Source organism: Colossoma macropomum, unplaced genomic scaffold, assembly GCF_904425465.1.
Source record: "Colossoma macropomum unplaced genomic scaffold, Colossoma_macropomum, whole genome shotgun sequence".
In the NCBI taxonomy this organism is placed as follows: domain Eukaryota; kingdom Metazoa; phylum Chordata; class Actinopteri; order Characiformes; family Serrasalmidae; genus Colossoma; species Colossoma macropomum.
This window is the reverse complement of record NW_023494805.1, coordinates 31,080,637-31,102,907: the sequence shown is the minus strand read 5'-3', so window position 1 is coordinate 31,102,907 and position 22,271 is coordinate 31,080,637. Positions and strand designations below refer to the sequence as shown.

Below are 22,271 nucleotides of genomic sequence, written 5' to 3'. Positions count from 1 at the left end.
ACTTTGCTCTGCCTTAACTCAGCTATAGCTGCTTTTCTTGCATCTCTGGCAGGAAACTTTTCCTCAAAAGTAGAACAGTTTTCTTGTAAAATGTCTCCGAACGTTCGACTTCTTACGAGCTTGAGAAGTCAGCTTCTCATTCGGCAGCTTGTATGAATTTTCCCGCTCCCCCTTAAATAAATGTAACTGCTGCACCTTTTAAGGTGGAACGGAAAATTCGAACAAGAAGCTGCCAAATGAGAAACTGACTTCAGCCTCGTGACTTTTTAGTGTTTGACGGTTTCTCGTTGCAGATTAAACGTATCAGGAAACCAGCTGGAGTAGTTATAAATGCAAATAAGTCCATTGGTCTCCAAATTATCAATGTTTGTCTTAAATCTGTCTCTTTGCCTTTTCGTTATCTACTAGCTAGGCAAGACTGTAATCTTCATTACTATGGTGACCAGCAGTCTGCGCACCAACCTTCAGGGTTAAATGGTGAATTAGCAGTTAAACACTCCAGTGTTTAAGACCATTTATTGTTAAAACTGTGCTGAACGATCAGCAGAGCTTTATTTTACTGCAGAGGAGGGATTATTTTATTTTTATCTACAAATCTAATTCTAAATCTGCTGTGGAGCCACAACAGGGCAGTAAAAGAGCCACAAACAGCTCCGGTTGGTAAGAAGCAGAAAATAACCCTAACTTCCAAGACTGAACTTTGGAGGAGTGGAAAAATATCCCAGCGGATTTCTTTGAACAACTTCAAGCAAGTCTCCCAAAACGAATAGTAGCTGTAATAAAGCCAAAGTTTGGACACTAAACACACACAAAAAAAGATAATTACTAATTAAGACGTCTGTGTAATTTTCTGTTTTTTGTTTTTATGGCTTTGATTCAACAACGTAAAAAATGAAAAGGGGGTCTCTGACTTTTGCCCTCTAATGTAGGTGTTACTCAGTGAAACATACACAAGCGTGGTTCACCAGACTTTCATCTTGGACTGTGTAAAGCACTGTTACAGGTAGGCATTCGCCAGAAGACTTAATTCCACAATCACTCATAGCAACAAACCTTTTTAATGCTCAAAACCTTCTGAAAGTGTACAGTGTATTTAAAAAAGTCATTTGTAAAAGTGTGCAAAAGTGTACAGTGTTCAAGTCCACCTAACGGCTAAAACCCAAATGACATAAAGGGAAAAAGTTCAGTGTCAAACAAAAGACAAAGGACAACATGTAAATACAGTAATCAAGAGGTACAAAGTGTATTAATGAAGCCAAAAAACAGTAAACATTTTTTACAGTAGCAGATTCTTATAAAAAGCAGTAATATACAGTTTTAAAAATGTCTCTATAAACTATATGTGAACAAAAAAAAAAAAAGTTTGGCAAAGTAAAGTACAAGATCTTCCATAGGTGGAAAAAAACAGAATGGGCCTGTTTAAAACTACTGCTAAGTGTAATTTTTCAATGAGAGAACCGAATACATCAGATAAAAGACTAAGTAAAACTACAAATTATTTTGCAGTGAACAGTGCCAACAGTACTTTTACTAATTAGTAACACAAAACATTCTCTATATTTAATGCATATTCAGTCTCTTATATGTAGATTTCTCTTTTAGTCACATCTTCAAAACAGCCCAACTCTCCATTTGTTTCTTTGGTTTCTGGCTCATATTGACTTTGGGGAAGCTGTACAGTTAAGACATGTTTGGCATCCAAATTTCACTTCTTCTACCTACTTAATTTAGCACTGGAGCTACGAGGCCAGTGTTGCTAACACTAGAAGTCAACAGTCACCCAAAATCGTTTTCTGCAAACACATTTGCTAAATTTTTTTTGGGCACCATATAACAATAAAAATGCAAAAACCCTCTCTGTCTAGCTGAGAGCGCTGTGAGCAGCCACTTTAAACCACAGGCTCTGACCCCGCTAAAAAATGAATAGCTTGTACTCATTGGCTGTTTTCTTTAAAAAATGAAATAAATAAAAAGTTGGCCTGGGATTTTTATGCATTTAGGGGTGTAGTTCATTTACCAGACTTGCATCTCAGACTGTATGAAGCACTGCTGCTATTTTCCACAATCATTCACAGCAAAAAAAAACCACTGTTTTTAAATCTTTTTTAATGCTCAAAACCTGAAATCATACAGTGAATTTGAAAAAAAGGCACTTCGGTTTACTTAAAAGATTGTACAAAGTATTCAAGTCATTCTAATTACCAAAAAAATATAAATAAAAAAATATAAGTGTCCAACAAAGGACAACATACACAGCATAACGGCTTCAAAGCTAACGTCGCTAACAAAACACTCAATGTCAACAGGCACCCAAATCTTCGGTAAACGCACCCTTTAAACTTCTCATCCTGCTTAAACCACATTAAGGTCTGTCACTGTCACAGAGTTAAGAACAGAACGAAAAGTCAAGGAGAAGCTGAACGTCGTGAGCAACACAACTTTATCGAAGACCTGGATGTGGTTTGGATGGGTTGAGAGAAGTTTTCGTGATGTTTTTGCAGAAAACATTTGGGTGACTATTGACTTCTAGTGACTGTGAGCCTTGTAGCTCCAGTTATGAACAAAAGAAGATCTGGACGCCCAACATGTCTTGGTTGATTGACATCAAAACTGGTTAATTATAATTTTTGTGCCAAACCATTCCTTCAGCTACAGAACTGAAAAGTCTTTAATGGGCATGTAGACCCTGTGTGTTTACTGCAGTTTGAAGAAAAAAAGCTTCCATACATCAGTGGAATTTCCCAACGTTGGAATGAGCTTATCATTCTGTTATGTGCCGAGTTTTGCACAAACCATTTCTTTCGAACATTCAAGGAAGGATGTACTCTGCAAAAGAGACCTTGAAATACTTTGTAGTTCTTTTGATTTTAAACCACACCATACATGGACTGCAGGCTGGCACTTTTTAACCAGCCAAACATGGCGAATGACATCCTGCAACACTTCAGAACGAAGCGTACAATCCATCTTTACACTCGGTTAAATGGTATGTTATGGAATGTGACGTCTCAAGTTACTGACCGCTCCATCCATCTGTAGACAAGCTGAGAACCAGTGATTTAACACACTCCTTACCAGTTTACTGGCTATTTGTTTATCAGACAGAGTGAAGTAAAGAATGTTTGTGCAGATTCTTATGAATCCTAAACCGTTTGGAGCACAGGCTGCAGGCGAACGGCTTTTCCCCCTGTGTGGAATCGCATATGCGCCTTCAGGCTATCCTTGAGACGGAAACCTTTGCCGCACTGAGGGCAGCTATGAGGCCGCTCTCCTGTGTGGAACCTCTCGTGCCTCCTTAGGCTTTTGCGCAGAGCAAACGTCTTGCTGCATGCGGAGCACGAGTATGGCTTTTCTCCCGTATGGAAACGTTCGTGCCTCCTGAGGATTTTCCTGCGTTTGAATTTTTTCCCGCAAATCTTGCAGCCATGCGAGCGCTTGTGAGAAACGGCTCCCTGAAGACGCCACACGCCATCAGCACACTTAGTGAAGCAGCACAGACGGTGTCCGGTGTGGGCATGCTGGTGGTGTCGAAGGTCTTTGGGCGTGCAGAACTCTTTTCCACCGGGGACTTCGGTCTTTCTCCTTTTGCCGTCCGAAATCACAAGCAGGTTCACGAGCTTCACGGAGCACGGCTTCAACAGCTTGCAGTCAAAAGGTGTCTGGTTGAGCTGAAACCTCACAATGTTGATGTCAGGCGAGGAATCTGAGGCGCAGGTTTTTACATCTGCGAGTGACTCGTTTTGTAAAGCTGCACTGTTTTCGTCTGAGCTCACAGCTGCCTCAAGAAGCTCCACCTTGGCTAGCTCTTTCACAGACTGGACGGAATCGCCTTCCTTCAAGCTGAGGCCTGACTGGCCCAAAGTGTTCAGGGAAAGATCTGTGCTTGAAATGTCTACGGTTACTGAACTGAACAGGCTTGGAAAAGACTCGTGAAGAGGACTTGGTGCCTGAAGGCCTGCAAAAGAAATCACATACACTCATCAAATTTACAAGAAAAGGTAAACTAATCAGCAGAAAACACACCATAAAAGAATTTAAATTAAAAAAAATCTAAATCTTAAAATATAACTGTACATTGTCGCAGAAAATATTAAAGCATTTTCCCATTTTCCTATTTTCTGCAAATTAATTTAAACTGAGAATTGCTAGCATGATGCATGTTTTCATTAATATGCATGAATGTAATTCTTACCATCATCAACATTGGGGTAACAAAATAAAAGTAGTACAATGTATTCCAGTTTACCATTTATTACTGACAAAATTTCTTTGTAAATCAACCTTTAAGATGTAAACTAAGTCATTCAGAGTGTTTGATGTAAAGTGGCTCATTGCACAGAACGTTCTTTAAAGTGGTGGTGATAGGAACCAGGGGTCGCAATCTCAATGGAAATACAGTCATTTTATTCATTACCCAAATGACCAGTAGACCTACTTGTGGTTTTACATGTAATGTTGATGGTAAAACAGTCATAAATCCAAAAAGGTTTTCTTTGGGGACCATTTTGCCCTACAAGACCCTGCACGTACTCCTTCACCATGAATGTCTTTGAAAAAATGTGTCAGGCCAAAATCTTGTCGTAAAACTATTGTAAAAATGTCTCAGGCAGTAAGTAGCACATTCACACACGTTTCATGCAGTAACTTTTCACAAGCTTTTAGACGCTTTCAGACATCTGGTTTCCATCACCACCACTGTGAACAATTCTGACTCACTGAACAATTAATTTCTCTAGAAAAGAGCATTTCACATCAAACCACTCTGAATGACTTTATTTACATCTTAAGCATTAAACTAAAAAAAAAAAGCATTAAAAAAAAACTTGTAATTTCCCTTTAATACGAATTATGCTGCTTGCTTTACTCTTTAGAGAATGATACAAATGTTTAAAACACATTTCTTCTTTATATGTGACCTGTGACTGTCCTTACCAGTAATTTGTGCTCGCATGTGCGACCTGCAATATATTTGATACAGAATATGAGAATATTTTGTTCTTAAAGATCATTTTAAGGCTGGTGTTTTGGATTGTTTCTACTGGCAAGTTTCTCTCTTTTATCAACAGCATCAACCATTCATAATTTTAATCAAGATAACTGGCTCTGTTTTTCAGTCAAAGGCAAGGACAGTGATCAGCCTTAAAAATGATGGGCCTCATTCACCAACCGTTCTTAAAAAGAAACTTTTTCTTGAAACCCACTTATACAGTTTTCTGACATTCACCAGTGTTTTCTTGTTTGGGATTTGTTCTTAGGAAAGAACAGAATCTACACACACAAGAGCACAAAGGTACGAAGAGTTCTGCGGTTTGAGAACACGTCACGAATCTGACGGAGACTTTTTCTTAGGATCTTTCTCAAGAACACATTTAAGAAAAAACTTGGGAAGAAATTGGTGAATTGGGCCCAGTTTTCTGTGAGTACTGAAAGGATTACTTGGTTTTCCCATGTATTTTCCAACAGTTCAATATGCTGAGGTTTTAGAGAGCAACACAGAGGTATAGTAATGAGATTGTCAAGAAAGTAGCTAATAAGAAAAGTAATGCCATTACAGCTTGAGAGAAATAATTTGTCATCTGTAACGGATTTTGTAATTGTAAAGGTAATTGTAATTACCTTTTTTTGAGACACTACCCCAAATCTGAATGTCATGCAGGCCTGGGTGAACAGACGTAACTGAATATCAGCTTTTTTTGTTTGACCAAAAAAAGGCCAAAAGATTAAAGAGGACTTAGTGCTTCGAGTTTCACGATTAAATAGTTTTTACACGAACTTCAAAAAGTGATAATTAAGCTTCTTATTGTTTGTATTCCATATACCCCAATATAATATACATAAATGCTAAATATACATAAAAGCGGTACAAAGGAAAAAACATCTTGGCGCGATAAATGCCGCCTCAGCCAGACCTATACGCTGCCCCTAGTCACTGTTTTACTAGTCTTAAACACACTCTTCATGTTGTCTGTCCACCTGCACGGCCTACCTTCCATTGTGTGTGCATCTTATTCCCCACAGTTGACAGTGTTGCTGCATTTATTGTTGACTGCAAGCACACGTTACCACATACCCTACGGCTAATCATAATTCTATAACAGCTCACTAACGCGGTAACAATTTAACAAACTTATGTAGAACTAATGTAAATCTATTAACTTGATATTTTGCTACTTTAATTAGTAGAACAGAATGTTGGGGTACAACATTAAAATGCTCAGTCTAGTTAATCAGAACACGAACGTGATTAACTTGACTTCACTGAGTAAACATCACTCAACTGAACACCTTAAAAGCTACTTAACATGGCTGCAGGGAACCACTTCATCATATTTTAAAATAAATCCACTATTTCATTCTTTTTTAGTGTTACCCCACCTCCCCGCCTCAGGCAAAGGGCCCCATGAAAATACAAGTTAGATACGCTACATGTGTACAGTATTTTTTGGCAAGCAGTGTTCAGCACATGCAAATGAGAGAAAGGGTGGTAGAGCCACACATCACACTCAAACAGTACAACAGGCCGGTCATACTCGTTTACGGATGACAAAATACCTGTTGTGTAAACAGTGTGCGAAGAAGTGGCCAAGACAAACAGTAACATCCAACTTCCTCGCACACTCTGTAGATAACATGAACAACTGGCCTCGATGAACACAGTTATATCCAGCGTCCACGCATACTCTGTAGATAACACTGGACAGTATGTTCCCATTAGAAATGTAGGCTATTGTCCATTCATTTTGAACTGAAAGTTCAGTTTGTTGCTGGAACTGTATTATTTCACCTGATGAAACAAATTCGGATATTATTTTGATTGAGGTAGCGAAGTTACAATTATGGTCATATCTCTTCTTTAAAAGGTTGAAATCTACATTCGTTCTTTACTTCGGATTAAAAATGTTACACCCTAGTCAGTTCCAATATTCATCAAAAATGATCCTCAAAATTGCTGTCAACTGCGAAAAAAAGTATAATTCCAAAAAAAAATTAAAATTACTGCCTCGAATGACCAGCTGTTCTCTTATTGAGGATGTTTCATGTTTAAAAAAAAAAAAACAAACACAAAATATTACAGTGCTTGATAAAACTGCATGGTTGTGCAGTTGAACCTTTATCCATTTTTATGAAACAGATAATTTCTAAAAATTTCTACGCTGAAAGTTGTAACAAACAACATACATTCATATGACCATACAAATCAGCCGTATTCTGCAATCGTGTGGACGGTTCTTCAAATATAATCCTCAGAATGTTGTCAATTGCAACTGCCACCTACTTGAACTCAGGAAGGGCTTGTTAATTAGCTGAGTAGTTGGATAAGGTGTGTTGAGCAGTGAAAACACTAAAATGTGCAGGGCAGGGGGTCCTCCAGGACTGGGGGTCCTCCAGGACTGGGGTTGGGAGCCTCTGCACTGGGCAAAGGTAGGCACAGCTGCCTACATTAAAAAAAATTAAAATCACCCAACAGTAAAATAGAGCACAACTGGCACGCTCTCTCTGTGGGTGGGTAGGATGTTTCATGTTTGAAAAACCCACTAAAACAAGTTTAAAATATTACAGTGGTTGATAAAACAACCTGATGTAGACACTTAAAAGGCAATAATTGCCATGTTGGAAAACTAAGAGAGAAAGAGAGAAGCCTGATTAAAATGGCTTGCTAAACATGCTGTGAAACCGGGGTCACATACTTTAGGAAGTGTGCAGAGAGAGACAGAGAGAGAGGTTTGTTAAGAAGGTTTGTTTGTTCTTATTATTAATGCTTGAGCATTTCTGGCCGATAAATGCAGACATGCTTCAAACTTGCTTCAGTGTGACTTGCTGCAGTAAAGCAGCCGAGCTAAAGTGACTAAGCAGAGCAGCTCTGTTAGTTTCAGCCGTACTTGTCTATGGCCGAGAATCAGGATCAGAAAAAGGTAAGAGAAAAAGAAAGGTAAAGAGAAAAAACTGCAGTATTTTCAATACAGCTTAAGTGTCCTGGTGGTTTAGAGGAATTAAATTATGAAAACTGTGAAATTATAACATTACATGGTTTTCAAAAGAGATATAATCAATAATTATTGTGTTAATTATTCTTGGATACTGTTCAGACCTGCATTTAGATATACAAAAGAGATGGGGTCTACTTAAGTATGCATTAATTAGTATTTTTTTTTTTAAAAAATAATAGATTTGGTGATGTTGAAATGAAAATGTTTATTTCACTGAAGGCACACACTGCACACTGTTTAATCAAGAAAACACTATGCGCTATTATAAAATGCTGGGAATTTTTAAGATCATTTATTAGTACATAATCTAGCATAAATGCAGCTATGAAGAAAAAAAAAATAGAAAATCCTTCAGTAATATCCTTCTGAACATAGTTAGGGATGATGAAGTAAAATTTTACGAATGCTGGTTTTCCATAAACTGATCAGCCTCTGAACTGCAGTGAGATCTTGAAAAACGCACCATTTGTGTAAAAGCTGTCGTAGGTACAAAGGAAATGGACACATTTGGATATTGTAATTAGATTCTACAGGACAAAAGGTCTTCAGTGACACATGCCATCAATTACTCAAAACTTCTGCACAATTCAGTTGTTGATGTGCAAACCAGGGTCACTGCAAAGGTAGGCCTATTACTGTGTGCATCGTCAGATCATAACCAGTTGGTAACTGCCCTGACAGCAGATTTACAAAGTAAAACTGTTCACACGAAGTAGCAGACCTTTTCTGTGCTGAGTGCATCACTGATGATAGCTGTCTCACTTTTTTTTTAACTGAGGCGGCCCGAGTGAAAGGATGAAAGGATGGCACCAGCCACTCCTGGCCACTCCTTTGCTGCAGCCCTGGTGCAATCCAAGTCATTCAGAACAGTTTGATGTGAAATGGTTCATTTTAGAGAAACTTACCAAACTGGATTTCTTGGTATTGATAATGGTGTTAATAGGAACCAGGAGTTGCAATGTTATTTTGAAAATTGGTGGAATTCCCTTTAAAATTTGCTACCTTCTGGAAAATATAGTTAAATGTGAATAAATGTAAATACATTTAAAAAACAACTGACAGGACCAAAATAGTCATTTCTGCCTGTAGTGTTTGTGTTGAAGTGACACAGGTTGAGACTGCAAACCCAATAAAACAGAATGTTAAACATTACTTTAAATATGAAAATGCAGTTTTTAATAAAACATGAGATGACTTAGGTACAGAATCATGCTGTACATACCGTTCTCCTGAGTGGCCAGTTCTGCTTGTGGGTGGCCAACCCCTGCAGTTTGAAGCACCAAGATGTTCTGTCTTTCCTCCTTAACGGCCTGCTAGAACATTAATCACAGCATTTAATTCTTATGATGGCATCAATAGGACTGTAGGATCAATCATGCAATAAAGTGTAGGATCAATAAAGGACAGGATATAACATATGCATTCCGACCAATGTTGATATTGAAGTGTCTGTCATCATTGATGAACAGGTGCATGTCTTATTTTTTAAAAATAGATATAGAAATATCCCTTCCCTTGCAGATGAGTTAATTATCTAACACTGCTACTAGAGCTAACCGGTGCAGTGGTAGATGGTGATGACTCATCTTCTATATTCAAATAAGAGTTTTTCTCTTATGTGAATGATTTTTGAACATGTTTGTCTAAGTAACACTAAGAATAGACATATTCTTTTACTGCTTTTGTTCCTATTTACTGTAACCTAAAGTAGTTAGCTTGTTATAGCTACACCTCCGCCTCCTCAACCAGCATATATTGTAGCCTGCATTTTGATAATAAACAATACAATCCAGATCTCAAAATGTTATTCTAAACCTCACACACTATACAAAGCAGACATAAACTAACTTAAAATAAAGAAAACTTTGGCCATAAAATAAAAAGAAAATGACAGAGGCGGATATAATCTGGTTAAAAAGCAATTCAGGTTTTTGTAAACTTTTTTGGTACTGATTATACACACATTCATATTATATATATATATATATATATATATATATATATATATATATATATATATATATATATATATATATATATATATATATATACACATATATACATACACATATACATACATACACACACACACACACACACACACTTTTTATCTTGGGTTTACTCGCCAATTTAGTTAGCCCTCTGGGGTCAACGAACACGCTGGCGTGTCAAGTTAGATGCTTCCAAGTGTTTCTGTTAATATCTTTGCGATAATACAGCACAGAAATACAGTTCAAACAGTTTTGATTCCAGACTCACATCCTAAGTAGAGATACACACCATCTGCCTCTCACCGTGTGTAACTGCTGGATTTGTGTGTCCGTCAAAATTTTGTGTGCAAACCAGACCAAAGGACACTCAGGAAATCACTAAGGACTGACCCATCACATCAGAAACCTTTCATTTTTCATTCAGTCACCTCGGACACAGACGTGAAATGGAGTGTATAAAGTTTATAGCTGCTGAAGTTGCTGCAGCGGTTTTGGAAAGCAGTGATGAGGAGAACATTTATCCATTATTTTACTGACTTTGGTAAACCCGTTTCAAACACCAAAGCAATTTGACCACAAGAGTACAACTGTGTTTCCACAATAGATATCAAGAACTTCTAAATCCGGACATTATTTTTTTTCGCTTTAGGGCCGAATTATCTCTTTGCACGGTGCTCTAGATCAGTACAGAGAGAGCTGAACATTTTGATATGTAACATGGGTATCATGTCTTTTAAAGGTGAAATTAAGAATATATGCAAAACAAAAAAAAAACATTTTGACCCCAGAGGATTAAATTCTATGGTGTTTGTTCTGAATGATCACTATTGCTATTTGCCCTATTTGCTCTATAGACTGCAAGCAGGAGATGATATTGTGTCATGGAGCTGCAAAGAACCTGCAAGGGAAAGGGCAAATGTATTAATACTTTTAAATGCCTAAAAAGTAGAAATACTTTCATATTTTTACTTTTTTATTGTAATTTTATTTTCAGTGCGATTTCGGAGATCATCCAGTGTTGTGGAACCGAGGACGAAACGCTCTGAGCTGTTGGAGGTTCACTACCCGACGAAAATCACGTTGCACAGTTATGACAAGATTCACTCTTATTGAAGTGGAGAACGCAAAACGCTTTCTGCTCAGGGGTCTCATCTCCTCCCAGACTGAAGGGAGCCATCTTCTGGTGACAGTCAGAAACTCTATGACCCCCTCTTTCAATTAGTATGTGATTGGTTCCTAGGCGCCTCACAGTTGTAAAAATATGGCGCTGCACATAAAAGACCCTGGCGTTGTTTACATCTTTACTCTGTGCAATTTGGTATAAAATAACACACAAAAAAACTATAGTGAAGTGAAACTATGCACTAGATTATGCCACCGACCTTTTCTTTAAAGATGTTGCATGGAAGGTCAACAGTGCACTGCAAATCAACAGTCTCAACCAGGCCCAAGTAGGGATTTTCTGTGGGGAGCAGCCCATCCCCCATCTGGGAGTCTTGCAGACAGAGCTTGTTTCCCTCCCTGTGTGAGCCTTTATCTGTGAAGTGGAGGCCGTTAAAGAGTAGACAGATCACCAAGCAGCATGCAAGGGCTTTTACACTGAGTTAGAGAGATATATAAACCAGACTTATTCTCTTAAATGGCTGCATTAACATTTTAGTTGCATATAAATGATCATAAATGAGAAGTAAAAACTTCTACATTCTGTTAGTTAAACGCTTTAAGGCACTTGTGACTCAAACTGGCTCTTTATTAGCCAGCTTCTTGTTGGAATTATCCGTTCCACCTTAAATGCTTAAGCGCTGCAGCAGCCACGCCAGGGGCCCGAAAGTAACTTCTGCACGATATAAGGTGGACTGGAACATTTTGATGAAAAAGTGGCGAAAAATAAGCCAAAATCAGCTTCGAAATGAACAGAACCTTAAAATAATGCTAACAAACCGTAACTGCTAAAACGTCTGTACCTCATTTTAGCACATAAATGCTAAAGCCTTGCAAACAAACACGAGCTTGAGGTTCCGTCCCACCTTAAAAGACACCAGAATGAATGTAATGTTAACTACAGCACCGTTTAAGGTGGAATGGGCAAATTCAAGCAAGAAGCTGTTGAATTTGGAGCTGACTAAAGCTTCGTCAAGTAGACTATGACCGCAGAAAGGCGTGGGAATGTTTACGGCTTGTTTACTTTTTACTCCCCAAGCACAAACGTTCAACAGACGAAAGAAAAACAAACAGCCTAACTCACCACGAGGGTCCAGCTCCACGGAGGGCGACTCTTCTCCCACTTGCACACCGACACTGCAGACAGCTTTCTCGCTATGTCTCAGTGCGCCTTCCAGACAAGCCCCGAGGTCAGGTAAAGACTCCAGGTCCTCACAGAGCTTAGTTCCTCCATTGGCGGTGCAGGAAACAAACGAGCGTCTTTCGAAAACCTTGGTTATTTCCATGACGGCCACCTTCAGCAACAGCTGCATAACAGCCGCCACCTCGGCCTGAAACTTGGACACAGAATCAGACATCCTGCACAGTCTTCGCGCTCACAGAATCCGTAGGCCAACTTATAAACAACGAGGCCGCGACGACTCCGCAAGTACGATCACAGGAGTAGCCACATGGTCAACACGGTCAACAAGGAAGTGGGTGGGCGTTTCTGCTGACGTCCCTTAAAAAAGTCTTTCCAGAGCCGGTTTAAAGGGAACAGGCCCGCTTCCTATTCATCCCTCAATACCCAAACAAAGCGCTAGAGGGCGCGAAGGAGTCGGGGAGAGAAGTCACTACTAAACTATCGATGAAATGTGTCACTGGGTCGTTTTCAGCACGCTGTGCTTTTGGGATCTCATAACTTTTAGAAAATGACTGATTTTTTAATTCATTTGAATATTCATCATAGATATAAAACTGCAGGGTGGTTTGATGTGAAATGGTTCATTGTGGAGAAACTTAGTGACTGATTTCTTTTCAGTGGTGGTGATGGGAACCAGGGGTCCGATATCTACAACACAAATATACGTTTTATTTACTATGTAAATCCACCAGTGAACCCACATGTGCCTTCTGAGTGTTTATATGTAATGTTTATGATGGCAAAATAGATGAATAGATTAATATAAATCGATTAAAATATGTTTTCAGGCCAAAACTTTAGCACAAAAGTATCGTTAAACAAGTTTTCATTCTGACAGACACAGAGAGACTAATGCTGGAGACATAATAATGTAGGAATTAAGAAGGTGTACTATGTTTGCCATACCATTGTGAATATAAAGATTATGACTATAAGGTAATAATTTATGTAATTCTGCAGATGTATGATGTTCCTTCAGTTCACTTCCGCCATATAATTTCATTGCAGGTAGTTTAAAGTATGAGACAGGCTAAAGGCGAAGCTGAAATTCCAGGTGGATCTTGAAGGCTTCACGTTGGGCCAGAATAATTACATATCCTAAAAAGAGATTCAGTCTCCCACTGTAAGGAAAACCTGGTTTTAGCCTGGCCCAAGCTGATTTAATGCATTAAAATACTGTCAATATGGCACATTATGCAGTAATGCACACAGGTAAATGCATAGGAAGCTGAAATTCCAGGTGGATAATGAAGGCCTTATTCACATCGGGCCAGAGAAACTATATATCACAGATAGATATCCAGTCTCCCACTGTAAGGAAAACCTGGCCCAAGCTGATTTATTACTAAAAAAATAATTGGCAACATGGCAAATAGAGCAGTGGTACCCACAGGAAAATGAATAGGAAGCTGAAATTCCAGGTGGATATTGAAGGCCTTATTCACATCGGGCCAGAATAATTCCATAGTCAAGACAGATGTCCACACTCCCACTATAAGGAAAACCTAGTTTTAGCCTGGCCCAAGCTGATTTAATACATTAAAATAACTGGCAATATAACACATTGAGCAGTAATGCACACAGGTAAATGCGTAAGAAAATGACATTCCAGGGGGATATTGAAGACCTTATTCACGTTGGGCCAGAATAATTACATATTTTATATAGAGATTCAGTCTCCTACTGTAAGGAAAACCCCCACAGTGGGAGACTGGATCTCTTTCTTTAATTTGTAATTATTCTGGCCCGATGTGAATAAGGCCTTCAATATCAATATGCATTTACCTGTGTGCAGTACTGCATAATGTGCCATATTGTCTGTTATTTTCACGTAATAAATCAGCTTGGGCCAAGCTAAATCTAGGTTTTCCTTACAGTGGTCATTCCAATGGCGATTACTGCCGTATATGAGCCAGCATCCTCCAGATCATTTGCCACAGCAAGCAGGGATACACAGGTCAGCTTCATCAGTCATTATTAAATATTGCTATTCATTATTGGTCATCATTAAATATTGATATTTTGAAGTCAGAACTTTGTGTCAACTATATAAAGTGCATTTCTATATATTTGAGTATATAGAAATTGTTACTGACATGGCACTGCTTCTATCAGTGTGCTCCTGGTTACTACGGTAACCCCTGAGTGGGCCGGTGGGGAGTGCTGAGTGTAATGGGAATATAGCGGCCGAGGAGCCGGGCACACATGGGCAAAGTGCCAGAAGTGTCTGTACAACACAGAGTGCAAGCCTGGTTACTAAGGCAATGCACTGATCGGGACGTAAGTACAGCCATAAACCTCTCTGATGCTCTTTGCTATATACTTATCATATCCACTTCCTTAAAGATGGAAACTGTAAATCTGATCACTTCACTGGACTATTGTTCATTTATTAACTCTTACAGCACAAAATTATTCGCAAGTATTTACATAATTAAATCGTTATTATGTGGCAACTTATACAGTAAACTATACTTTCTTTCAATTTACATTGTGTATCTACAAGTTTATGTCTGCATTCCAGCTTATTTTCTGTTTTGATGAGACACAATATCACAAGTATATATCGTTATAATTTTGATGAAGCTGCTGAGGAATTGGAAAAGAATAAACCTGCTTTTTACTATGTGCTTCAATGATTGCCCTGTTATGCTACACAGTTTCCTGACCTTCTCACGTTTGGTCTGTATTCCCCTGCCCTGTAGGCTGTACATGTATGACGTTAGGGTCGCAGCAGGCCTACTGCAGTGACGGGTTGTGTTACTGTGACAGGTAAACTGGTTCGTGTCCCTGCACGACCAGTGTTGATGGCCACAACTGTGACTAGTGTGCCCCAACCACTGGAATCTGGGAATGGACTGGGGCTGTGAGACCCACAGAACTCCCTCAGCCCTCAGTGCAACCTGGTATGACTAACTTACTATAACTGACTTAACATACTAGCTGACTTCATCATAACTGACACAATGTATTAGAGAGAAGTGTTCCAGCCCTGTATTGCAGACAATCTGAGGAAAGGTTTGATTTACAAAACGTTCCCTCACCATCACTCCTGTTCTCCCTGTATGTGTGTAGATCAGTGGTCAGTGTCACTGCAGGCCTTAAGTTTAAGGGGTTAAAGTTGCCACACCTGATAATTTAACCACGTTCGGCAGATGGCAGGTCTTAGAGACTCTTCAGTAACTCTCATTAAATGTCAAATCTGCTTTCACTTGTTTTATTGATCTTCACTGTGTTGTATCTGTGTTGTGTTTCACAGAGTGTAGGTGTGACCTGCTGGGTGCAGAGGCTCTTCAGTGTGACCGCACCACAGGGGCATGTGTGTGCAGAGAGGGCGCTTGTGGGTGCCGCTGTGACGAATGGGCTCGTGGTTTTACTGGAAGCTTCCCCAAGAGTGTGTCCTGCCACTCCTACTTCCACCTGTGGGATGATATTGTCTGCCAGGTCCAGGGAGATCTGGACAACATCTGCCTTAAAAATGAATAAAATCAGTGCAGCTTAATGAGTGGAAGATCCTTTTCTTATGTAGCTTCTAAACTGTGGAACTGCATTTCAGAGAATTTGAGAAATGCAAACCTTCAAATCCAGATCAAAAACATATTTGTTTAGGCGAGCATAATGTCCAGCATCTTAAAGTCACTTTTTCCCTCTATTGCTGTTTTTCATATATATAGGAGTCTTGCTGGAACTCTTATTGGTACAGCGAGGGTCCTCCCTCTTTACTTTTTCTGACCCTCGATTTCACTGCAGCCGAGCCTTTACAACACAAAGGAACTGAAAAGAAAATAAAATGAAATTTAATCAGTTGAAACTAAAATGTGCAGTACTACAGAATTAAGATCAAATAAAGAAATGATTTTTTATCAGACTAACAAAATAAAAAATAAAACAAAATTACTGGAAAAAATAAAATGAAATAAAAAGAATAAAATAAATATAACTAAAACAGTTCCAGGCTGTCTCAAGGTGGCTAAAAAGAGATTAAAGGTTTAAAATGAGTTTGAGAGACTCCTGTAGTGACACCACCTCACTGTTGTTCTGTAGTTAAAGCAGATTTTACCAGTTCAGTAAAAATGGAACCTGACAGGTGATCCAGTCATTAGAGCAAGTCTGATAATCACTGTTCTTTACAGAGATTATAGATGATATATGAGCTGGAGAGTTGACTTATAAATTAAAATAAGTCAGTGTGTTTCCCAGCTTAACATCATGAACAAATACATAGATATTTTAATAGCCACCGGTTTCTACAATTAATAATAAAGGAAGCAGATTTGCAACAAAACTAAACTCAACCTATACCTAACTAACTAACTAACTAACTGACTAACTAATGAACTGAATGAATAAATAAATACATACATAAATAATATAATCATGGATGCAGTTATTATAAAGAGCACTTATAGCTCCGTCAAGCTCGTCCTGTTTATTGAACTCTACAGTGTAAATGTCGCTGTCATGTAAACATGTTGTGAAATAAATGAGGTTCTCAAGGTGAAAGAGGGTTTATTTTTTATTTACTGAAATATTTAATAAATAAATATTTGATATTTATTTTTAATATTTATTAACATATTTTTGAGATTTTTTTTGTTGAGATTTTGCTGTGTTTTGCACCTTCTCTATCTAGTACTGTTAGCTGATTTTAAAGCTAAACTAAAGCTTGGTTTGTTATGACAACAGGTCACCATAGCAACAAACCATCAACGCTGTCTTTCCTTCATGAGAACTACAGTTAGTCTTTATGCTGCACAAACCTTTCTGAAATATTTCAGTGATGATTTTAACGTTTTCTTCAGGAATGGAGGATCACCGTGCCCTCTTTCTTTAGTTTAAATGGAGCAATGTTTTTTTTTCTTAAGCCTCCTGTAAACATCTTCTTTTTCTGTCATCCATTCCTGTAGCAGTGCAGCAGAGAGGTGGACCGAACAGACAAGCAGTTTGCATCCATGTATAAAAAGTGGTCTTCTGATGGCAGAAAGGTTCCCTTCGGTTTTTGTTTATAAGACACTTTCAGACACAGACAAACCTTATTAGTTGACTGTTGTAGACTTTGTCTAAGGCGACAGTAAAGTTGAGATGTTTTCCCACATGGTTTCTGCAGCTGGTGGAGGTGACACTGCAGCACAAGGGGACCTACAACGGGCTGGAGAGTGAGCACTGGTGGGTGCTCACCAATGAATTCTATCATGTGCGCTCACTACAGGCACGTCTAAGGGTGGTTTTCAATTATATGTTTCTTTCTGGCACATGACTAAATGCAGTGTCTTGTTCACACCGTCAGTTGGGCTTGTTTGGTGTGTCAGGTGGAGATTCACAAACATTCTGACAATCGTGCTTTAAAAGTAGCTAAAGAGTAGTGCACTACTTTTTCTGGAAAAGTAGCTAAATTGTAGCTGCTGCAAATTTTGGGAAAGTAGCTACAAAGTAGCTAGCTACTCATTTTTCAGTAGCTATTCCAACCCTGGTTTGGTCTGAACAAAAATAGCAGGTGGGAAAGGTTCCTCGGACCACGGATCAAACTGAAGAGAGAGAATTATCTCCATTCAAACAGAAAAGGCTACCCACTGAATCGAGGGCACGCTGATGTTGGGCGCCCGCTCCTCTACAAACCAGTCAGTGTCAAGTATAGGGAGACGCAGCCCACATGGGTGATGACGACAGCAGAGAACTTGCTATTTCTAATCACTTGCCCAGAACTTTCCTTTAATTTTACAAAATAAACGGATGTGTTTCACTAAAAAAGCAGCTCATTGGCTATTTGTGTTCACTGACGTCATGAATGTATATGAGGCGCCTTTTCATTTTTAGCCGTTTATCTCCACTCACCCCCATTCGTTGTGGACATTGTGGATGGGCACCCTCTGGTGTTTTGCATGTTTTTGATGTAATGGGGGAAATAGGGAGAGGGCAGGCTCCCCCTAAACTGGCTCTAATGACAGGACATAGGCATGTCATGCAAACTTCTTTAGTGCACTCGCTAAATTGCAAAGTGACACCAAAACTAACCAGATCAAATGTATACAGTGTAAGAAATACATGAAGCTTGGTTCGGTCTTTCAGGTGTAAAAACCCCCTAATTCACTGGAATAGGTTCATAATTTCAGTGTGAAAAAAATGGTTCTACAGTCTCTTTCTTTCAACTTCATATGTGTCTTTGTATTTATAGCTTCCACCTCAGTATTTTGCCCGTGCCAGAGCTGTGGCCTGCATCAAGGTAAGGCTATAGAATCACTGGGTGTAAAAAGTTATTGGTACCAGTTTGCCTGTTTCTGATATTATTTTCATTGTTATGTCTCAGAGTCATCAGTACAGGATGTTCTCTTGGTTAGTACTTGCTTTTATCTTTTAGTCATTAGTTACATGTTATTAGAGTTTATTTGTGTTTAAATATTTTCATCGCTTCTCTTTGGGTATTTGCAGAACACACAGGTGTCCGTTACATTCGAAGGGGTTTCCCTCGATAAGGAGGGCCGCTTCAGGTGTTATGACTCCAGTGACGCCCAAACTCTTGAGACACCTTTTGTGTTTCCAGCACACCATGAGGACCACCACCAGGGATTTAATCAGCTGCAGGATACTTTAGGCTTTGTAGCAGCTTTTTGACTTTATTTCTGCAGTGATGGTTTCTGCACATCCATATGTTAACATTCTGTATGTGTTTCTGTCTGTGTGTGTGTGTCTGTGTGTGTCTGTGTTTTTCAGGTGCAGTTGGTGTTCTAATAATGGCAGGACTTGAATTTTGACCTGAGGGAGCATAGAAGAGGAGCATCACATCTGTGGAAAGTCTTAAGACCCCCCAACAACTCCCCCGCCCCAGCCAAGGCTCCTCCCTCTTTACTTTTTGCTGTTTTTAGAATTGTGAAACAAAACACATCAACCAGTTTTCATCTAAGCATGTTGAGATTATCATTTTCTTTTTTTTGTCTCTCTTTCTGTCTGTCCTCCATGTAGGGACCCAGTGCAGCATTCTTCCTGGATTAGAGACTCCAGACAACAGAGGGACCTGAATATCTGAACTCCACCAGGACACCAGACATTATTACCTACATGCTGAGACACGAAGAGGCCCAAAAGAGAGGAATGATGGTCTTTACTGTTCTGGTCACCATCAACCTTGTCATCAGCACCAGCACCGTCACCATTGACCATCGTTTTGGACATTATCATCTTTGGTTCGATCAGGACCAGAATCACCATCATTCTACTAATCATCATTTCTATGTTCTCTTTGAACAGTGGACATGGACTAAGTCAGTGGACATTACTTCCAAAAGATCCCATCAGCTCAGCAGTGTTAAAGCTGTGTATCTGAATCTAAAACATGACTTCTGTTGAGAAGCAGTCAGACGGCCTCCTAGCCTGAGTACTAGACTGTTGGTCGTAGTTCAGTTTCTTTCTATTTGGCTGTAGCTGATAGTTTGGCACTTATGCTGGGACTGATGTCGTCATCATTCTACATATTTTTATTGAAGGAAGAAAACAGAATTCTCTTAATTGCATTTTCATGCAATGCTCTATAAAATGTGTATTTATTGCAGCCTTATAAATATTTGTAATTTTTCAATTAGGCTTTTTTTTGTTTTCTCTTATGATACAACTGATATGATCATCATTCAGATGGGACTTTGACATTTATTAAAAACAATATCCAGTTCTGTATTTTATAACGAATGCATTTCATCATGTGGGTCGAACAGCTGATTACTCAGTCATGATGAGCAACATCAGGATGTGGAAGTATCTGAAATGATTTCATCTCACTGCAAGTTCCTGAAGGCAGTTCCGTTTTTCATTCTGCTCCAACACAACTAATTCAACAGATTATTATCAGCCTTTACATGTGCTGAATCTGGACAGCAGAAAGATGAAGAAACTGTGCAGACCAACACAGGATGTCCAGTGTAAAACACACACAAACAACCCTCCTATTCCTAATTTAGTCTGAACCTTAATCAGCCAAATCTGAACCAGTTTCTGCAGAAGACACCTGTAGATGGTCCGTGTGAAATCTGAGTTGTAGCTCTAAGAGAATTACATTCCCCTCAGTGATACCTGCTCTGTGTCCTTCAGGCCAAATGACGTCACAATCAACTTTCAAATCTATAATTATATATGTATGTGTATATATATATATATATACACAAGTGTTTTATTTGAACACAAGTAATCACACTGATGACAGTAGTGCCAGTTTAGTATCCTCCATGTGCTCTTGGAGCCTTGTGGGCAGTACTGAACTGTCAGTGACCTCTGGCACTTTACTGGCAGGTATTGTAGATCTGGATCTGCTTGTTGAGAGCCTCCAGAACCGGCCTCATTTTATCTTCCAGACCATCTAACTGTCTGGCTTTGCCCTCCAGTGTTTTCTGATTCTCCTTATAGTCTTTCTCGAGTTCTAAGAACAAAGAAAACCAGAATGAGGATGTCAGATGTCCACAAGAGGGCGACATCACATTATTTAATGTCACGTTAATTCTACAACATCACAGAAATAAACACATTATAAAGTACATATACATCAAATAAAGTACATATACATCAAAAAGTAGAGATAAAACATACCAGAACACAGAGAATAAAACTGGGGCAACCTGTGCTGGAGTTGATTCGTGAATATATTAACTATCGCTTTTATCTTCAGGCATTTGTGTCTTAGTATTTATTCCATTCCAATGTTTACCTAAATAACTTTCCTCTGTGGTATTTCATTGCTACAGTTTTAGATCTGATTTGTACGTTACTCTTCCTAGGACGGCAGAACGAGCATTTACCCATAACACGTCTTGGATGGGAATGTTTATGAAGAATCCACATTAGGATTATGTGGAAATGACTGGAAGGGCTAATTTTGGAAAAGAGTAGATAGTTTGAAGTTCAGCTTCATGTCTGTCTGGGTGAAACTGACCTGTCCAACCAAATTTTGTGTTGAATGTATTAAAATGGATCAGACACTAATCTTCCACCTTCCCCAGTATTTTCTCTTTACCTCACACTCTCCTGCTTGTCTCTGCAGTTTGTCCTGCATCCTTAAGCAGCTGCTTTGCATCATCTCTCAACTGCTCTGCTTTTTTCTTGGCATCCTGAACGGCATTTGCCTTCCTGCCCACCAGATCCTGAACAGGGCGGTACTTATCTGAAAGTTCACCAACCAGAATCTGAACAGAAACAGTTGAGGAGGTTAGTACAAGAGAAATAAAATACCAACAAAGATAATGAACAGAACAATCTCACATACCTGCTTTGCTTCATCATCCTTGTCTTGAGCCATATTAGCGAGTCTCCTCAGCTCATGCTGCAATCATGCTGTTGTTGGCCTGTTTAGCCTTCAAGGCTACTATCTGCCGCCCCAGATCACCCAACTTGTCCATGGCCTTGTTCAAGTCCTTCTCACTAGCTGATGTTTCTGACTGAATCTTTGGAGACAGAATGTTTGTCAGACTGAAAACTTCAACAGTTCAAGTTTTAACAGAAGGTTTAAGAAGCTGTTCCTCAGCAAGTCGGTTCTCAGTCATGCCACTGTCATCTCTTGCCCTCTGGATGGCCTTTTTAGCAGCTGTCTGGTCCTTACGAGCACCATCCAGTGCCTGTTTCACACTCTCTGCTGTGTTCTTTGCTCTGTCTGCTTTATTCCTACAGGAAAAAACATCCAACTGAAAATGACACTGCCATGCTATGTAACAAAAGACACACAAAAGGTAAATATCACTCACACAGACATACACAGCTACATATATGTATACCTGGCCTTTGAGGTCTCCATCTGCAGCTTTTCCACTTTGCAGACATCATCTTGTGTCTGCTCCAGAATGACGTCCACGTTGGACAAACTGACACGAGTAATGATGAATTTTCAAGTTTTATAAGATGCAGAGACTAAAGCATAATAAAGCCACAAATCTGTTTGATGATTTCACGCAAGTCGTTGTCGGAAACACTGGCTTT

At 39.2% G+C, this 22,271-nt stretch overlaps 1 protein-coding gene and 1 long non-coding RNA gene across 2 annotated transcripts; both read right to left on the bottom strand.

The window, feature by feature from the left end:
- Positions 1-2,171: 2,171 nt before the first annotated feature.
- si:rp71-1g18.1 (uncharacterized protein LOC559922 homolog) lies at positions 2,172-12,932 on the bottom strand. Its single transcript, XM_036596863.1, has 4 exons — positions 12,225-12,932; positions 11,362-11,516; positions 9,211-9,301; positions 2,172-3,955 (listed from the first exon to the last, which is right to left on the bottom strand). Exons 1-4 carry the CDS (start codon positions 12,496-12,498, stop codon positions 3,144-3,146), a joined length of 1,332 nt encoding a protein of 443 aa, XP_036452756.1. The 5' UTR covers positions 12,499-12,932; the 3' UTR covers positions 2,172-3,143.
- Positions 12,933-17,911: 4,979 nt separating this feature from the next.
- On the bottom strand, positions 17,912-22,260 carry LOC118826299. The gene is made up of 4 exons (XR_005008733.1): positions 22,070-22,260; positions 21,565-21,959; positions 21,316-21,484; positions 17,912-20,724 (listed from the first exon to the last, which is right to left on the bottom strand). It is a non-coding gene; the product is annotated as an uncharacterized LOC118826299 (long non-coding RNA).
- Positions 22,261-22,271: the final 11 nt, after the last annotated feature.

Excerpts from the sequence above, each read along its gene's own strand:
- si:rp71-1g18.1 (XM_036596863.1), bottom strand. The coding sequence starts at position 12,498 with ATGTCTGATTCTGTGTCCAAGTTTCAGGCCGAGGTGGCGGCTGTTATG. Across the intron at positions 11,517-12,224 it reads CGTGGAGCTGGACCCTCGTG|ATAAAGGCTCACACAGGGAG; the intron begins GTGAGTTAGGCT and ends TCCACTTCACAG. Across the intron at positions 3,956-9,210 it reads ACTGGCCACTCAGGAGAACG|GCCTTCAGGCACCAAGTCCT; the intron begins GTATGTACAGCA and ends TTTCTTTTGCAG.